Source organism: Acanthochromis polyacanthus, chromosome 7, assembly GCF_021347895.1.
Source record: "Acanthochromis polyacanthus isolate Apoly-LR-REF ecotype Palm Island chromosome 7, KAUST_Apoly_ChrSc, whole genome shotgun sequence".
In the NCBI taxonomy this organism is placed as follows: domain Eukaryota; kingdom Metazoa; phylum Chordata; class Actinopteri; family Pomacentridae; genus Acanthochromis; species Acanthochromis polyacanthus.
In genome coordinates, this window is record NC_067119.1 from 3,982,388 (window position 1) to 3,997,583 (window position 15,196).

At 37.0% G+C, this 15,196-nt stretch overlaps 1 protein-coding gene across 2 annotated transcripts; it reads left to right on the plus strand.

Moving 5' to 3' along the window:
• The first annotated feature begins 776 nt into the window (after window positions 1-776).
• On the plus strand, window positions 777-11,923 carry LOC110962310 (C-X-C motif chemokine 13). Of its 2 annotated transcripts, none has more exons than XM_051950927.1 (4): window positions 777-913; window positions 2,522-2,639; window positions 2,884-2,964; window positions 11,561-11,923. In XM_051950927.1, exons 1-4 carry the CDS (start codon window positions 853-855, stop codon window positions 11,619-11,621), a joined length of 321 nt encoding a protein of 106 aa, XP_051806887.1. In that variant the 5' UTR covers window positions 777-852; the 3' UTR covers window positions 11,622-11,923. The 2 variants fall into 2 exon arrangements, with proteins under 2 accessions (XP_051806887.1, XP_022065927.1); XM_022210235.2 differs by lacking the exon at window positions 11,561-11,923 and adding an exon at window positions 3,593-3,946.
• The last annotated feature ends 3,273 nt before the right edge of the window (window positions 11,924-15,196 follow it).

Sequence of the window (15,196 nt, forward strand, 5' to 3'; positions counted from 1 at the left end):
AGTGGAACAATCCAAGGTGGTGTACAACCGGAGAATGCAAACAAAGCCGTCTGATAGCGCCGCGTGACGACGTATTCATCCACTCTGCTTGTCAGCTAGTTCCACCTAACAACGAAACACTGTAAGCCGAGGACGTCGTAAACTGAAGACCCCGTATGTAGAATTTTCCTGTTAAATAACAGGAAAATTCAGTAACAGGAAAGTCAATAACAGGACTTTTCTCTCATCTGCACAATCTTAATATTATTCTCTTTTTAGTTGATTTAAATACAGTAAACAACTAATTACTACTTGATTTGGACATTATTCACAGTCTGGCATTATTTGTTATTATTAAATGTGAATCAATCCTTTTTTGCCTGCAGTTCCACAAATCATTGCTAATTCAACAATTTAATTGTTGTTATACATTCTTTTTCTTACAAATGTTAGAAAATGTCAAAATCCATCAATAAAGGGTAAAAAAAAAATGCATATGCTACAGTTTAAGTGTCATCCAGTGTGCTCAGTGCAGCATTAGTGCATAACAAGATCATTCTTTACATTATTTTATTTATTATTTAGAGATCAGGAAAAAAATCCATTATTTTAATATTTTCTGATGTTAAACAGCTGATCAGTGGAAACAGAAGTTCAGGAGAAAAAAAACCCACATTTCTGTCACTGAGCAGAAAACTCCGTCGGAGGCATTTTTAGAGGACAGGAGGTGTTTCCTTCATCACTTCCTGTTTTTAGCTTTAAAAACTTGCCGGTTTTCTGCTTCGACACTGAATCCTCTCTGAGCTCAGCCCTGAAACCTGAAGCCAGAAACTTGAAACCAGTCCTTCAGACCTCCAGACCTCAAGACTCATCATGAAAACTCTGCTGCTGCTCGTTGCTCTGATGTTCTGCTGCTGCATCTCCAGGCTGGATGGTGAGAAAGTTTTGTTTTTTTAAAAAATCATTTTTATTAAGTTTATTATATTAGAGCTGCAGCGACTCAGCAAATATAAAATGAATCTGTTCAGATGCTTCATTAGTTGATTGAAGTCATTATTAATCAGAAAAAACATCAAAATTCGTAGGTTTTAACTTCTCAAATGTCAATATTTTCATTTTTTTTATCCATTTTCTGTCACAAACTGAATATTTTTGGTGTTATGGGTAAAATAAGACATTTTACAGTGTCAGTTTAAATGATTAAAATCGTCGTAAGTTGCAGCAGTTTGATTCAAAAACTCAAAATATACTTTTTTGCAGTTACATATTTCATCTACTTTATTTAAATTTATTGTTCCAATATTTGCTCTAATATTTTAATTACAAGCCATTTTGTAAATTCTACCACATTTTTTAAAAATCCTTCAGTTTGATTCAATGTTACACTTTAACCATTTTTACTACTTAAACTACATTATTGCATTTTTAAAATAACTTTTTATTTCATCAGATGTTATATTTTCATACTATTTTATGACTTTTTGTCATTTTTATTTTTTAAATATATTTTATTTGATCGAGTGTTATACTTTTACACTGTTTTACTATTTTACACTACATTTTTATTATTCTATTTGATCAGATTTTATATTTTTATTCATTTTTATTCCATTTAACTACTAAGAAAACAATATTATTAATATACTACAATATTAATTTCTAAAATTTCATTTGATCAGATGTTATATTTTTGTGCAATTTTACAGTTACATGAGCAATTTAATTGATCTGAGGCTATATTTTTATTCCATTTTTTATTTTTACCATATTGAATTTTAATAAGTCATTTTAGCTGGTCTGACGTTCCACTTTTATGCTTTTTTACTACTTCAACTATTGTTTTTTTTTTTAAAGTGGTGTTACACATTTATATCATTTAATTTTTTGACATTTAAAAAAAAATTCTTTAATTTTCTAGCCTTTGTTGTTTTTTTTTTTTGCTTTGATGTTGCAGTTTTATATAATTTTACTACCTACACAAATTATTTTTTTAAATTTTTTTTATCTAAAACTCAATTATTTTTTTTTTTACTAATTTTACATTATAAATTTTTTAAAATATTTTTTATCTGATCTTAAGCTTAATTTTTAGAACTACTTATGACATTATTTTTTAAATATTTTGTTTGATCTGATCTTAAGTTTTTTTCACATTTATCCAACATTATTTATTTATTTAAATATTTTTATTTTACCTGATTTTAAATGTAATATTTTCACACTTATCCGGCACTATGAATTCTTTAAAATAAATTTATTTTATCTGTTCTTCAACTATATTTATGCGACAAAATTTATTTATTTTTTAAAATACTTATATTTCTTCTGATCATGAATTATTTTTTCACTACTTCTATGACATTATTCATTTTTTAAAATTATCTTATTTTATCTAATGTTAAATTTGTTTTTTGTTACCACTTTACGTTATTCTGTTGATAAAGTGAGTCGGACAATTTTGAAGGTCCTCAGACTCAGATATTAACGTTTAAATCATTTTTCCTCAGACTCAGATTTTAATGTTTAAATCATTTCTCCTCAGCTGTCTCTGTAAATCGCTGCCGCTGCTTCCGGACAGTTATTCGTCCGGTTCCTGCTGAAGTCGTTAAGAGGATCGAAGTGATTCCAGCTTCTGGTAGCTGCCGCCGAACCGAGATCCTGTAAGTATTAAATTCTTCCAAACTGGAAGAAACAAACAAAAATTGAAATTTGTGTATGAGAACTGTGTGGAAAATGATCAAATATTACATGAAAATACACAGAAATCATCAATAAATGTTTTTTTTTTTTTTTGTTTAACCAAAGCGTCTTTCAAAAATAATATCTTTAAGGAACCGATGAGTTCATTTAAATGTGTTCAAAGTGAATTTTGTGTTAAATGAAAAATATCTTGTTTCTCTCCAGGATCTTTAGGAGGAGTGGATCCATAGTTTGTGTCGATCCTGAAGCCAAATGGTTCCCAGAACTCCTGGAAACCCTGCAAAGGTAAAAAAAAGTTTTTTTTATCAGCGTTTACATTCAGCGTTTACATTTAACAGAAGCTACTTTAATTTATAATATGTTGCTGTTTTTAAAGCAGAAATAGATGTTTGTTTTGAAAACTAACCCAATGAAGTTACACAAGTCGACTGCACGGTGTTTGGTGGTGGTCAGGGAAACGTTTAAGTTCAACTAGATGAAATATGACAAATATGACACACAAAACTATAACAAGAAGACTCAAAATCACAAATGAGGACACAAAATGACAATTGAGACCAAAAAGTATGAAAATGAGACACAAAACTAAAATCTTTCAGACTTTTTAAAATATGAAGCATTCCACATACTTTTGAGGACATTATTGGATCATCAAAATTAAAAAAAATTGAACTTGGTAACTTATTTCCTCATTTCTGATCATTTTTGTTGTTTCTTGTTGTGTCTGAAGGACAAAATGTGACAGGACTCAGGGTCGGTCTTGTGTTGACAATCAGTTAATGCCATAATGGTAATAAAACCACATTATTCTGCTTCTTTATGACGCCTCCCTGATCACCACACTATGAGCTGCAGTCTCTGACTTCATGGATGTTCACTCCAGTTTCTAAACTCTTGTCGTCTTTATTTTCAGGAGAAACTCCCCTCTGAGCTCCACCGCTCTGCCTCCGACTGTTTCAACGACAGATTTCTAATCAGAGTTTTGTTGAAGATGTGGATGAACAGGAGGAAGCTGAGCCACGAGAAGCTTTTTGTAACGATTTTATTCGATCAAGTGACTTTTTGTAGTGTTTTATCTTATGGAAAAATTTAAAAAATGGTGCATAAACTTGGTCTTAGTGCAGCATTACCAGCCTCAGGGACCGACATTCAACAGATTTACTGTTTAACTGTGATAATGAATCATTTTAAGGATGCTATGTGATGTGAATGTAAAAAAATGACTGTAAAAATGCTTCTAAAATGAAATAAAACAGTGAAACTCTGAGCTGTGTTGGAGTCAAATGATATAATATGATAAATCAGCAGACAACTGTGAAAACTAAACAGTGAAGAAAACACAAATGAGACACAAAGCACCAAAAATGAGGCATGAACAACTCAAACGAGATGAAAAATGACAAAAATCACTCTCAAAACAATAAAAACAAGACTCTAAGTCATAAATGAGACACATCACAACATAAACGAGACACAAAACAAGAATGAGTCATAAAATAACACAAAACAGCACAAAACGACACAATGACACAAACGAGACCCAAAACAATGCAAATGAGCCCAAAACTACAAAAAATGAGACCCAAAACGAGACCAACAATTACAAAAATGAGACACAAAACAACACAAATGAGAGTGCTCATGGCTGAAATACAGATTTCAGTCTTTGTAGAAGTCCTCAGGATCATTTGTGCAAAGAATCGGACAAATTAGTAGCTTCCCAAGGACTCTGGGCCTTTAAAAATATCAACCAAAATCACCGTTTTAGCTCAAAACCACCATTCAAATCCCACATTTTTGTGAAACTGCACTTATGTGAGACATTTTGTTTCATAAAAAAAAGTTACTCTGTTGCGGAGAATGGTCTGACGGCACCTTATTTTCAAGAAGGGAATAAAAAAGCTCTGGATTGTTGGTTTCTGTTTAAACCCATTGTAACGGTCTTTCACAGGGCTAAGCCCAGGATGTAGTGATGATGCCCCAGAACAGTCAAAAAATTACTTTTCCTTGCATGGTCAGATCTTTCCCCACAGTGCTGTTATCACTGTAGAATGGTCTGACTGCACCTCAATATTCTGCTAGTAGGGGGAAAATATTCTGTTTTTTTTTCTTTAAACTAATCAATCATTTTGGGCAGAGCTAAGCCCAGGATGCAGTGATGATGCCCCTAAACAGTAAAAAAAAAAACTGTCAACAAAATTACTTTTCCTGGCATAGTCTAATCTATCTTTGGAGAATGGTCTGACTGCACCTTATCTTTTGCATTATTTTCGACCAATCACGTTTCTCTTGGTCACAGCTAAGCCCAGGATGCAGTGATGTTGCCCCATGAGGGAATAGTTTTCCCTCTATAGCAGAAAGACAGTGGGGTGTGGTTAGACCATTCTCCAGTAACGACACAGCACTGTGGAGAAGGATCTGACTAGGCAAGACTACGAAAAACGACGAGCTGTCATTGAACTAAAACCAGAACAGATTCAGCTACTGCACAGCTTATTTCTTGCCTCACAGGCTTTCAGAAATACTTTTTGTCTCATTTGTGTTGTTTAGTGTCTTCATTTGTGATTTCGTGTCGAGTTTATATTGTTTTTTTTTTTTGCCTCATTTGTGTTGCTTTGTCTCTCATTTTTGTAGTTTTTGGTCTCATTTATGTTGTTTTTTGGTGTCTTGTGTGGTTTTGTGTCCTCATTTGTGATTTTGAGTCTTGTTTTTACTGTTTGGTCTCATTTATGTTGTCTTGTGTCTCATTTGCAGAGGTGGGTACAATAGCCGAAAATCACACTCAAGTAAGAGTAGCATTACTTCAAAATAATATCACTCAAGTAGAAGTAAAAAGTAGTCATCCAAAAAAATTTCTTACCTAAGAATTAAAAGTATTTGGTGAAAAGGCTACTCAAGTACTGAAAGTACTGAGTAACTTTGATAGTAATGTCCGATTTATTTTTTGTAATGGTGCGATCGGACAGACAAGAATGTAAAATAATGTGCAAAATATGGTATTTCCAAATAATAAAATAAAAAGAATAAATAACATCTTTAGAAAATGACAAGTTAAGGCACGAGAACTACAAATTTCCAAATCTGTGTTTCACAACATAAAGCTTTTGAAACAAATACCTGTAGTAAGGTAGCGTTTTTATGTTTGAACAGTGCAAACTACTTCCAGTGACAATATATACTGTGTTTCACTTCCCTCCAAATGGCACAGGCTCAGTAGATAGAAAATAATACTACCACTAGGGCTGGACTCCAATATCCTAACCCCCACCATCTCACGCTGTATCACATGGACCTATCAAGCCTGACGTCACGCTTCACTTCACCCATGCTAGTAAACAGAAAACAAAAGGCGGAGATATCCATGCTAATGCTATGCTAATGTTGTCGGACTCCGAAGCAAGATCAAACTTCTCAAAAATGCCTCAGTTTTTTTCATTCGCTGTCTGCTACGTGTGTAGAGTTTGTGCCGCTATGCCGCTACAGTTGGTATGCTGTGGTCATGTGACCGCAGGGCGACGTCTGGTGAAACGGGGTCACGTGATTTTTGTTGCTTCGTCTGATTGGTCAAACACAGTCGTGTGGTAGATCCACTGGGGGCATCCCTCTGGCAAAATAAAGCAGATCCAATGTGGTACTAGCTAAAAAGTATGACAGAGTAAAACTACTCTCAGAAGTACATTTTTTTTTTTCAAAAAGTTACTTAAGTAAATGTAACGGAGTAAATGTAACTCATTACTACCCACCTCGGCTCATTTGTATGGTTTTGTGTCCTCATTTGTGATTTTACGTCTTGTTTTTATTGTTTTGTGTCTCATTTCTGTAATTTTTGGCCTCAATTGTGTTATGTCTACATTTGTGATTTTGTGTCAAGTTTATATTGTTTTGTGTCTCGTTTTTTTTATTTTGAGTCTCATTTGTGTCGCTTTGTGTCTCATTTTTGTGTTTTTTTGTAGTTTTTAGTGTCTCATTTGTGATTTTTAGTATTGTTTTTCTTGTTTTGTGTCTCATTTTTTTATTTTTTTGGTCTCATTTATGTTCTTTTCTGTCTGGTTTATGCTATTTTGTGTCTTCATTTGTGATTTTGTGTCTCAATGGTATCTTATCAACGGTACGACACAAAATCACTCAAACTAGACGCAAAACATCATTTTTTTACAAAGCAAAACTTCTAATTTGTCAGATTTCTACGGAGCCCCTCTGATGACATGGTGAAAAAATAAATAAATTGTGGCCACGATATAGCTATAACATGTGCACGAAATGCTCCTTCATTCCCACGAAGTAGGTACAACATGCGCTCAAAATACTAATTTGTGGCCACGAAATGGGTATAACGTGCCCACAAAATACTAATACTATCAATATCATTCCTGGACAGCTGGGTAAGCATATCGAGCGAGGCAAGGGGGTGGAAATATCATGCTTTGGGGATGCTTTTCTGCAAAAGGGACAGGAAGACTGGTCTGTGTAAATGGCAAGATGAATGGGGCCATGTATTGTGACATTTTGGGTAAAAACCTCCTTCCCTCGGTCAGAGAACTGAAGATGAAACATGGCTGGGTCTTCTAGCATGATAACGATCCAAAGCACACAGCCAGGAAAACCAAGGAGTGGCTCCAGAAAAAGCATATCAAGGTTCTGGAGTGGCCTAGCCAGTGTCCAGACCTCAACCCAATCGAAAACCTGTGGAGGGAGTTGAAACTCCGTGTTGTCAAGCGATAGCCCTCAAACATCACAGCTCTAGAGAAGATCTGTGCAGAGGAGTTGGCCAAAATACCAACTAAAGTGTGTGTAGACCTTGTCAAGAACTACAGGAACCGTTTGACCACTGTCATTGCCAACCAAGGCTACATTACAAAGTATTAAAAGTAACTTTTGCTGGCTGCCCAATACTTATTGGCCACCCATTTTCACAAATAAATTGTTTAAAAATCAAACAATGTGATTTCCTGGATTTTTTTTTTTTTACATTCTCTCACGCTTGATGTGTTCCTATGATGAAAATTACAAACCTCTCTTATCTTTTTAAATGGGTGAACTTGGAAATTTTTAAGTTGCCCAATACTTATTGGCCCCACTGTACGTGATGTTCCTAAAATGAGTCTTTTCTTAGCTGTTCTAGTCCATATCTTGTTATCCCGCATTTAAGAAGTTATTTATTTAGGCCTGTGTTTGATACTTTATTGCAATGGCTGATGTGTCACCCGATTTACAAACTTTTTATGTAACGCATATCAGGACACTTTACAAGAACAGCTGAGGGGTGTAGGCATACTACTAAACCAGGTATGTTGAGCATAAAACCAGACTTTTTTGTGTCACGAAGGCATCACAAAAGATATGGACTGGAACAGCTCAGAAAAGACACTCATCCTAGGAACATCACGTAGGTACAGCCCGTACACATATTATTGCAGGTTGTAGAGAGGGTGCGCTCGATTTGCTGACCCAGCTGTCCAGGAATGATATTAATAGTATTAGTTAGTATTTCGTGGGCACGTTATAGCTATATCGTGGCCACATTTATTTATTTTTTTACCATGACATCAGAGGGGCTCCGTAGATTTCAGCCTTAAATGCAAATATTCTCCGTTTTTCTTTCCTTCTTCATGACGGTAAACTGAATATCTTTGGGTTGTGGAGACGCCGACACATTTTACAGCATTTAAGTTATTTATAGATCAGAATAAAATCTCCGTTATTTGAATATTTTCTGATGTTAAACAGCTGATCAGTGGAAACAGAAGTTCAGGAGGAAAAACCCACATTTCTGTCACTGAGCAGAAAACTCCCCTGGAGACATTTTTAGAGGACAGTAGGTGTTTCCTTCATCACTTCCTGCATTTCAGCTTTAAAATCTCGCCGGTTTTCTCCGCCGACACTGAATCTTCTCTGAGCTCAGACCTGAAACCCGAACCCAGAAACCTGAAGCCAGACCTCCAGATCTTCAGATCTTCAGACCTTCAGATCTTCAGACCTCCAGACCTCAAGACTCCATCATGAAAACTCTGCTGCTGCTCGTTGCTCTGATGTTCTGCTTCTGCATCTCCAGGCTGGATGGTGAGAAAATATTTTTAAAAATACTTTTTAATTGTTTTTATTGTAATTAGAGCAGCAGCGACTCAGCAAATATAAAATGAATCTGTTCAGATGCTTCATTAGTCGATTGGAGTCATTTTTAATCAGAAAAAACATCCAAATTCTCAGATTTTAGCCTTTTAAATTGGAATGTTTTCTGTTTTCTTTCTTTCTCTGTGACAATAAATTGAACATTTTTTGTGTTGTGGATAAAATAAGACATTTTGCAGCATTTTATGACATTTTACAGACAAAACAAACTAATCATTTATTCAGATAAACAATTTCAACAATTAAAATAGTCCCTAATTGCAGCTCTAATTTAGATATTTTCCAGCAGACGGTTCGACTAAAACCTCCAAATGTACAACTTTATTTTTCTGCCAGAATTTGCTGTTTTATTTTTTAAATTTAGTCTTTGAAAATATATGTATTTTTATTTTTTAACACTTTTTCTCTTATTGTATTAAACTTGATGTCTTACGAAATATACAGCATTAATTTTATGTTATGTAGTTTATTTGGTCAGGTTTTACACTTAATGTTTTTTTCAGCGACATACTATTATAAATTACTTTTAAGTATGTCTTAGCAATTTTAAATCGCTTTTATTACTTTATTTGATTGGATGTTAAACCTTTGCACCATTTTCATCACTTAAAATACATGATTTAATTTATTAGCATTTTGTTTGATGTGATATTGCTGCTCTTTATACCATTTTATTGCTTACACCCCCTGTCAAAAATTTTGAGATGGGTTTTAATTTATTTGAATGAGAAAGTGTCTCAAAAATTTTGACAGTGGGTGTAAACTGAATAATTTAATTTAAAAAAATAATAATTTAATTTGAGCTGCTGTCAGGCATTTATGCCACTTATTTTTTTGAATTTTATTTAATAGCCTTTTATTTGCTCAGATATTGCACTTTGTTTTTTTACATTTTTTCTACTTAAACATTGTTCATTAATTTATCATAATTTTTCTTTTTTTAGCTACTTATAATGTGTTGTTCATTTTGAAAAAATAAGATCTGATCTTTATCTTTTTTGAAGCTCCTCAGACTCTGATATTAACATTTAAATCATTTCTCATCAGCCGTAAATCGCTGCCGCTGCATCCGAACAGTTCCTGGTCCGATTCCTCGTCGAGTCATTAAGAGGATTGAAGTTATTCCACCTTCTGGTCGCTGCCGCCGAACTGAGATCCTGTAAGTATTAAAATAAAACCACAGAAGCTGCTCTGAGTAGATTTACTGGAGTGCTGGTGATCTAAAACTACTTTTACTCCAGTATTTCTATTTTATGCAACTTTTTTATCCAATTTAAAATGAAAATTTGATGATATATGATCGGATTATGTGACTTTTTCTGTCTAAACTTGTCATTATATTTAATAAATGTTCTAAAAATCAAAGATGACACGTAAACTAAACACAGATTTGTGCATCAGAAGTTATTAACCTGCAGCCACTAAAATGTTTGATATTAATCAATACTTTAATTATGTTGCATATAAATAATACAGGATACATAAATAATGTAATTAAATAACAAAAAAACAGCTTTTTTCTTGCTGACTTTGATGAGAAAAGGCAGAAATTACTGTATTGCTGCTAAAAGCAGGAATAACAGAAGAAAAAATAAAAAACTAAAGTAAATAATAATTTATTCTATTTCAATTTCACGTACTCTTCCTGTACTGCAAACTTCCTTCAAATGTTTAAGCCAAATTGGAAGAAACAAACAAAAATGGCAATTTGTGTAGGAGAACTGTGTGGAAAATGATCAGATATGACATGAAAATACACAGAAATCATCAATAAATGCCCTTTATGATCTTTTTTCTGTTAAACTGTGAAGCTTCTTTGTGTTTAAAGGCTGCAGCAGCTCAACACTTTATGGAAAATGACAGCTTTTATTCCCTCGTATGTTTATTTTTTTTTAATTTCTCTGTTGTTAAATAATAACATCTTGTTTCTCTCCAGGATCTTTAGGAGGAATGGACCCATAGTTTGTGTCGATCCTGAAGCCAAATGGTTCCAAAAATTCCTGGAAAACCTGCAAAGGTAAAAAACTTTCATTTTTTATCAGCGTTTACATTCAGATATGAACCTTTAACAGAAGCTACTTTATAATATGTTGCTGTTTTTAAAGCAGAAATAGATGTTTGTTTGGAAAACTAACCCAATGAAGTTACACAAGTCAGGGAAACGTTTATTTCAGTTTATCTTTAAGGTTCGGCCCTCAGCGTGGCGTCAAATTCCACAAGATGAAACATGACAAAAATGACACACAAAACTATAACTTAAGACTCAAAAGCACAAATTAGGGCAGAAAACAGCACTAATGAGACGAGAAAGTCCAAAAATGAGCTGCAAAATGGCACAAAACAAGTACAACTAGACACAAAATGAAGTACAAAATGACACAAATGAAACCAAAAATTACACAAATGAGACACAAAACTAAAATCTTCCAGACTTCTTAAAATATGAAGCATTCCACATACTTTTGAGGACATTTTTGGAAATTAGAGGCATCAAAATTAATTAAATTTGAACTTAGTAGCTTATTTCCTCGTGTCTGATCATTTTTGTCGTTTCTTGTTGTGTCTGCAGTACGGAATGTGACAGGACTCAGGGTCGGTCTTGTGTAGACAATCGATTAATGCCATAATGGTAATAAAACCACATTATTCTGCTTCTTTATGACGTCTCCCTGATCACCACTCTATGAGCTGCAGTCTCTGACTTCATGGATGTTCACTCCAGTTTCTAAACTCTTGTCGTCTTTATTTTCAGGAGAAACTCCCCTCTGAGCTCCACCGCTCTGCCTCCGACTGTTTCAACGACAGACTTCTGATCAGAGTTTTGTTGAAGATGTGGATGAACAGGAGGAAGCTGAGCCACGACAAGCTTTTTGTAACGATTTTATTCAATCAAGTGACTTTTTCTAGTGTTCAGCTTTTGGAAAGCTTTTAAAAACGGTGCATAAACTTGGTCTTAGTGCAGCATTACCAGCCTCAATAGGTTTACGGTTTAATAATGATAATAGCTTTATTTCTAAAGCACTTTTCATACAAGAAAATGTAACACAAAGTGTTATACATTTTGATAACTGTGATAATGAATCATTTTAAGGATGCTATGTGATGTAAGTGTAAATAATGACTGGAAAAATGCTTCTGAAATGAAATAAAACAGTGAAACTCTGAGTTGTGTTGGAGTTATGATATAATGTGATAAATCAGCAGACAACTGTGAAAACTACACAGTGAAGAAAACACAAAACACCAAAAATGAGACATGAACAACTCGGGCTAGATGAAAAATGAAAAAATGACTCGCACAATAATTAAAAGCAAGACTCAAAATCACAAATGAAGACACAAAACAACATAAATGAGACAAAAACAAGAAGGACGGAGATGCAAAATGGCACAAATGAGCCCAAAAAGTAAAAAACCTGACACACAAAACAACACAAACTAAACATGAATTCCCAAATAAAGACACAAAACAAACAAGAACGAGTGAGAAACAAAACAGCACAAAATGACTCAAATGAGCACAAATAGTACAAAAATGAGACGCAAAACAATACAAACAAGAATGAGACACAAATCACAATAAGATAAGATAATCCTTTATTACTCCCCGTGTCCGGGGAAATTTCCCATGTTACAGCAGCATACATCATACAGTAGAGCAACAATAAACAACAATATAATGATAATCAATCACAATCACATATGTCCAGGAGTGTAGGAAGGGAAAGGTGGCTTATGGAATGATGTGAAGTACAGAGAAACTCTGCAGATTATGTGGTACGGGATTGTGTGAAGCAGTCCATTTTTGTGTAAACATCAGCCAGTGATGCTGGTGTTGTGAAGTCTTATAGCAGATGGAATGAATGACTTGCGATAGCGTTCCGTCTTGTAGGTTAAGTGTCTCAGTCTTCTACTGAAATTGCTACTTTGAGACTTCACAGTGTCATGCAGTGGGTGGGAGGGGTTGTCCCTGATGGATGTGAGCTTTGCCAACATCCTCCTCTCACCCACCTCCTCTATAGAGTCCAGGGAACAGTCCAGCACAGAGCCGGCCCTCCTCACCAGTCTGTTCAGTCTCTTTCTGTCCCTTTCAGAGCTCCCTGCTCCCCAGCAGACCACTGCATAGAAAACAGCAGACGCTACCACAGAGTCATAGAATGTCCGGAGCAGAGTCCTGCACACTCCAAAGGACCTCAGTCTCCTCAGCAGGTGGAGACGACTTTGGCCCTTCTTGTACGGAACCTCTGTGTTGTGTGACCAGTCCAGTTTGTTGTTGAGGTGAACACCCAGGTATTTCTAAGAGTCCACTATCTCAATGTCCATACCCTGGATGTTCACCGGTGCAGTCTGATGTGTCCTCCTCCTGCGGAGGTCGATGGTCATCTCTTTCGTCTTACTGGCGTTGAGCTGCAGATGGGTCCACTCACACCAGTCTACAAAGTCAGAGATGACCGTCCTGTACTCCAGCTCGTCCCCATTAGACACACCCCCAACAATGGCTGTATCATCAGAGAATTTCTGGAGGTGGCAGCTCCCAGAGTTGTAGTGGAAGTCCGATGTGTACAGGATGAAGAGAAAGGGAGAGAGCACCGTCCCCTGTGGAGCCCCCATGCTGCTGACCACTACATCAGACACACAGTCCTGAAGTCTCATGTACTGTGGTCTGTTGGTGAGGTAGTTGATGATCCAAGCAGACAGGTGACAGTCTACTCCCGCTCCCTCAAGCTTCACCCTGAGCAGAGAAGGCTGGATTGTGTTGAAAGCACTCGAGAAGTCAAAGAACATGACACTCACAGTGCTGCCGGTACCCTCCAGGTGAGTCAGCGATCTGTGCAGCAGGTAGACAACTGCGTCATCTACTCCAGTGTTCGGTTGGTAAGCGAACTGCAGTGGGTCCAGATTGAGGCTCACCAGGGGGCGTAGATTCCTGAGAATGATCCTGTCCATGGTCTTCATCAGATGAGAAGTGAGAGCTGAGGTGTGAAGAAGGAGCTGGCTGGTCAGTGCTTTGATGAGAGGGGGGAGGAGTGGGAGCAGAGTCAAACCTGTTACCGGTTCAGCTCGTTGGCCCACTCCCGGTCTTCTGCTGCAGCTCCCCTCTCATGGCCTCCGCTGTAACCAGAGATGGATCTCAGGTCTTTCCAGACCTCCCTTGTGTTGTTATTCTTCAGGTGAGATTCCATCTTGGTCCTGTAGCTGGCCTTGTCTGCCTTGATCTTCTTCTTTATCTTCTTCTGCACCCTGCTCAGCTCCTCTTTGTCCCCAGATCCAAAAACCCTCCTCTTCTCCTTCAGCAGGGTCTTCAGTTCTGAGGTCACCCAGGGTTTGCTGTTAGAGAAGCACCGTACTTTCCTGGTCGGTGCGATGTTCTCTGCACAGAAGTTAATGTATTCTGTAATAGTGTCTGCCATTGTGTCAATGTCCTCCCCGTGTGAACCACACAGAACATCCCAGTGGTCTCAAAACAGTCCTGCAGCACCTCAGAAGCCTCGTCAGACCACTTCTTCACATACCTTATGGTGGGGGGTTGTTTCTTCACCCTTGGTATGTAAATGGGCTGCAGTCTCACCAGGTTGTGATCTGAGCAGCCCAGCAGAGGGAGGGGTGAGGAGCTGTATGCATCTTTGATGTTTGCATACAGTAGGTCCAAAGTTTTACTGTTTCTAGTCTGGCACGTCACATACTGTGTGAAAGTGGGAAGAGCAGCAGACAGCGATGCATGATTGAAGTCTCCTGAGATGATAATAAGGGACTGAGGGTGAGATGTTTGCAGCTGGGACACTTCACTGTGGATGAGTTCACCGGCTGTAGCAGCATCAGCAGATGGCGGGATGTACACAGTAACAGCTATTACATGTGAAAACTCCCGGGGCAGATAGAACGGACGCAGACTGACCTCCAGTAATTCAACATCCTTAGTGCAAAGACGCTGTTTAATGCTAATGTGTCCAGAATTACACCACCTCTCGTTCACATACATCGCCAGACCCCCTCCCTTTCTCTTATCGCTCTTCTTCACGTCTCGGCCCGCTCTGACGAGATGAAAGCCATCCAGAGTTGGGATTGAGTCTGGAGTCCATTCATTCAGCCATGTTTCAGTGAAAATCAATAGGTTGCTCTCCCTATATTCTGCTCCTTGTCAGCCCCACCAACTCATCCATCTTATTCAGGAGAGACCGTACATTTCCCATTATAACGGACGGCTTGTAGCGTCTCCTCTTCTCCCGCTTTTTCGCTCCTGCCCTGCATCCCCTCCTTCTTCTCCATAGCTCTGCTGAGATGTCTGGTCTCTCCCACTGCGGGTGTCTTGCCTGGCTCAGCGCCAACAGCTGGTCGCGACTGTAAACAATGGCTCCGTGTTTGAATGGTTCGCCAGCTGAGAAACTTG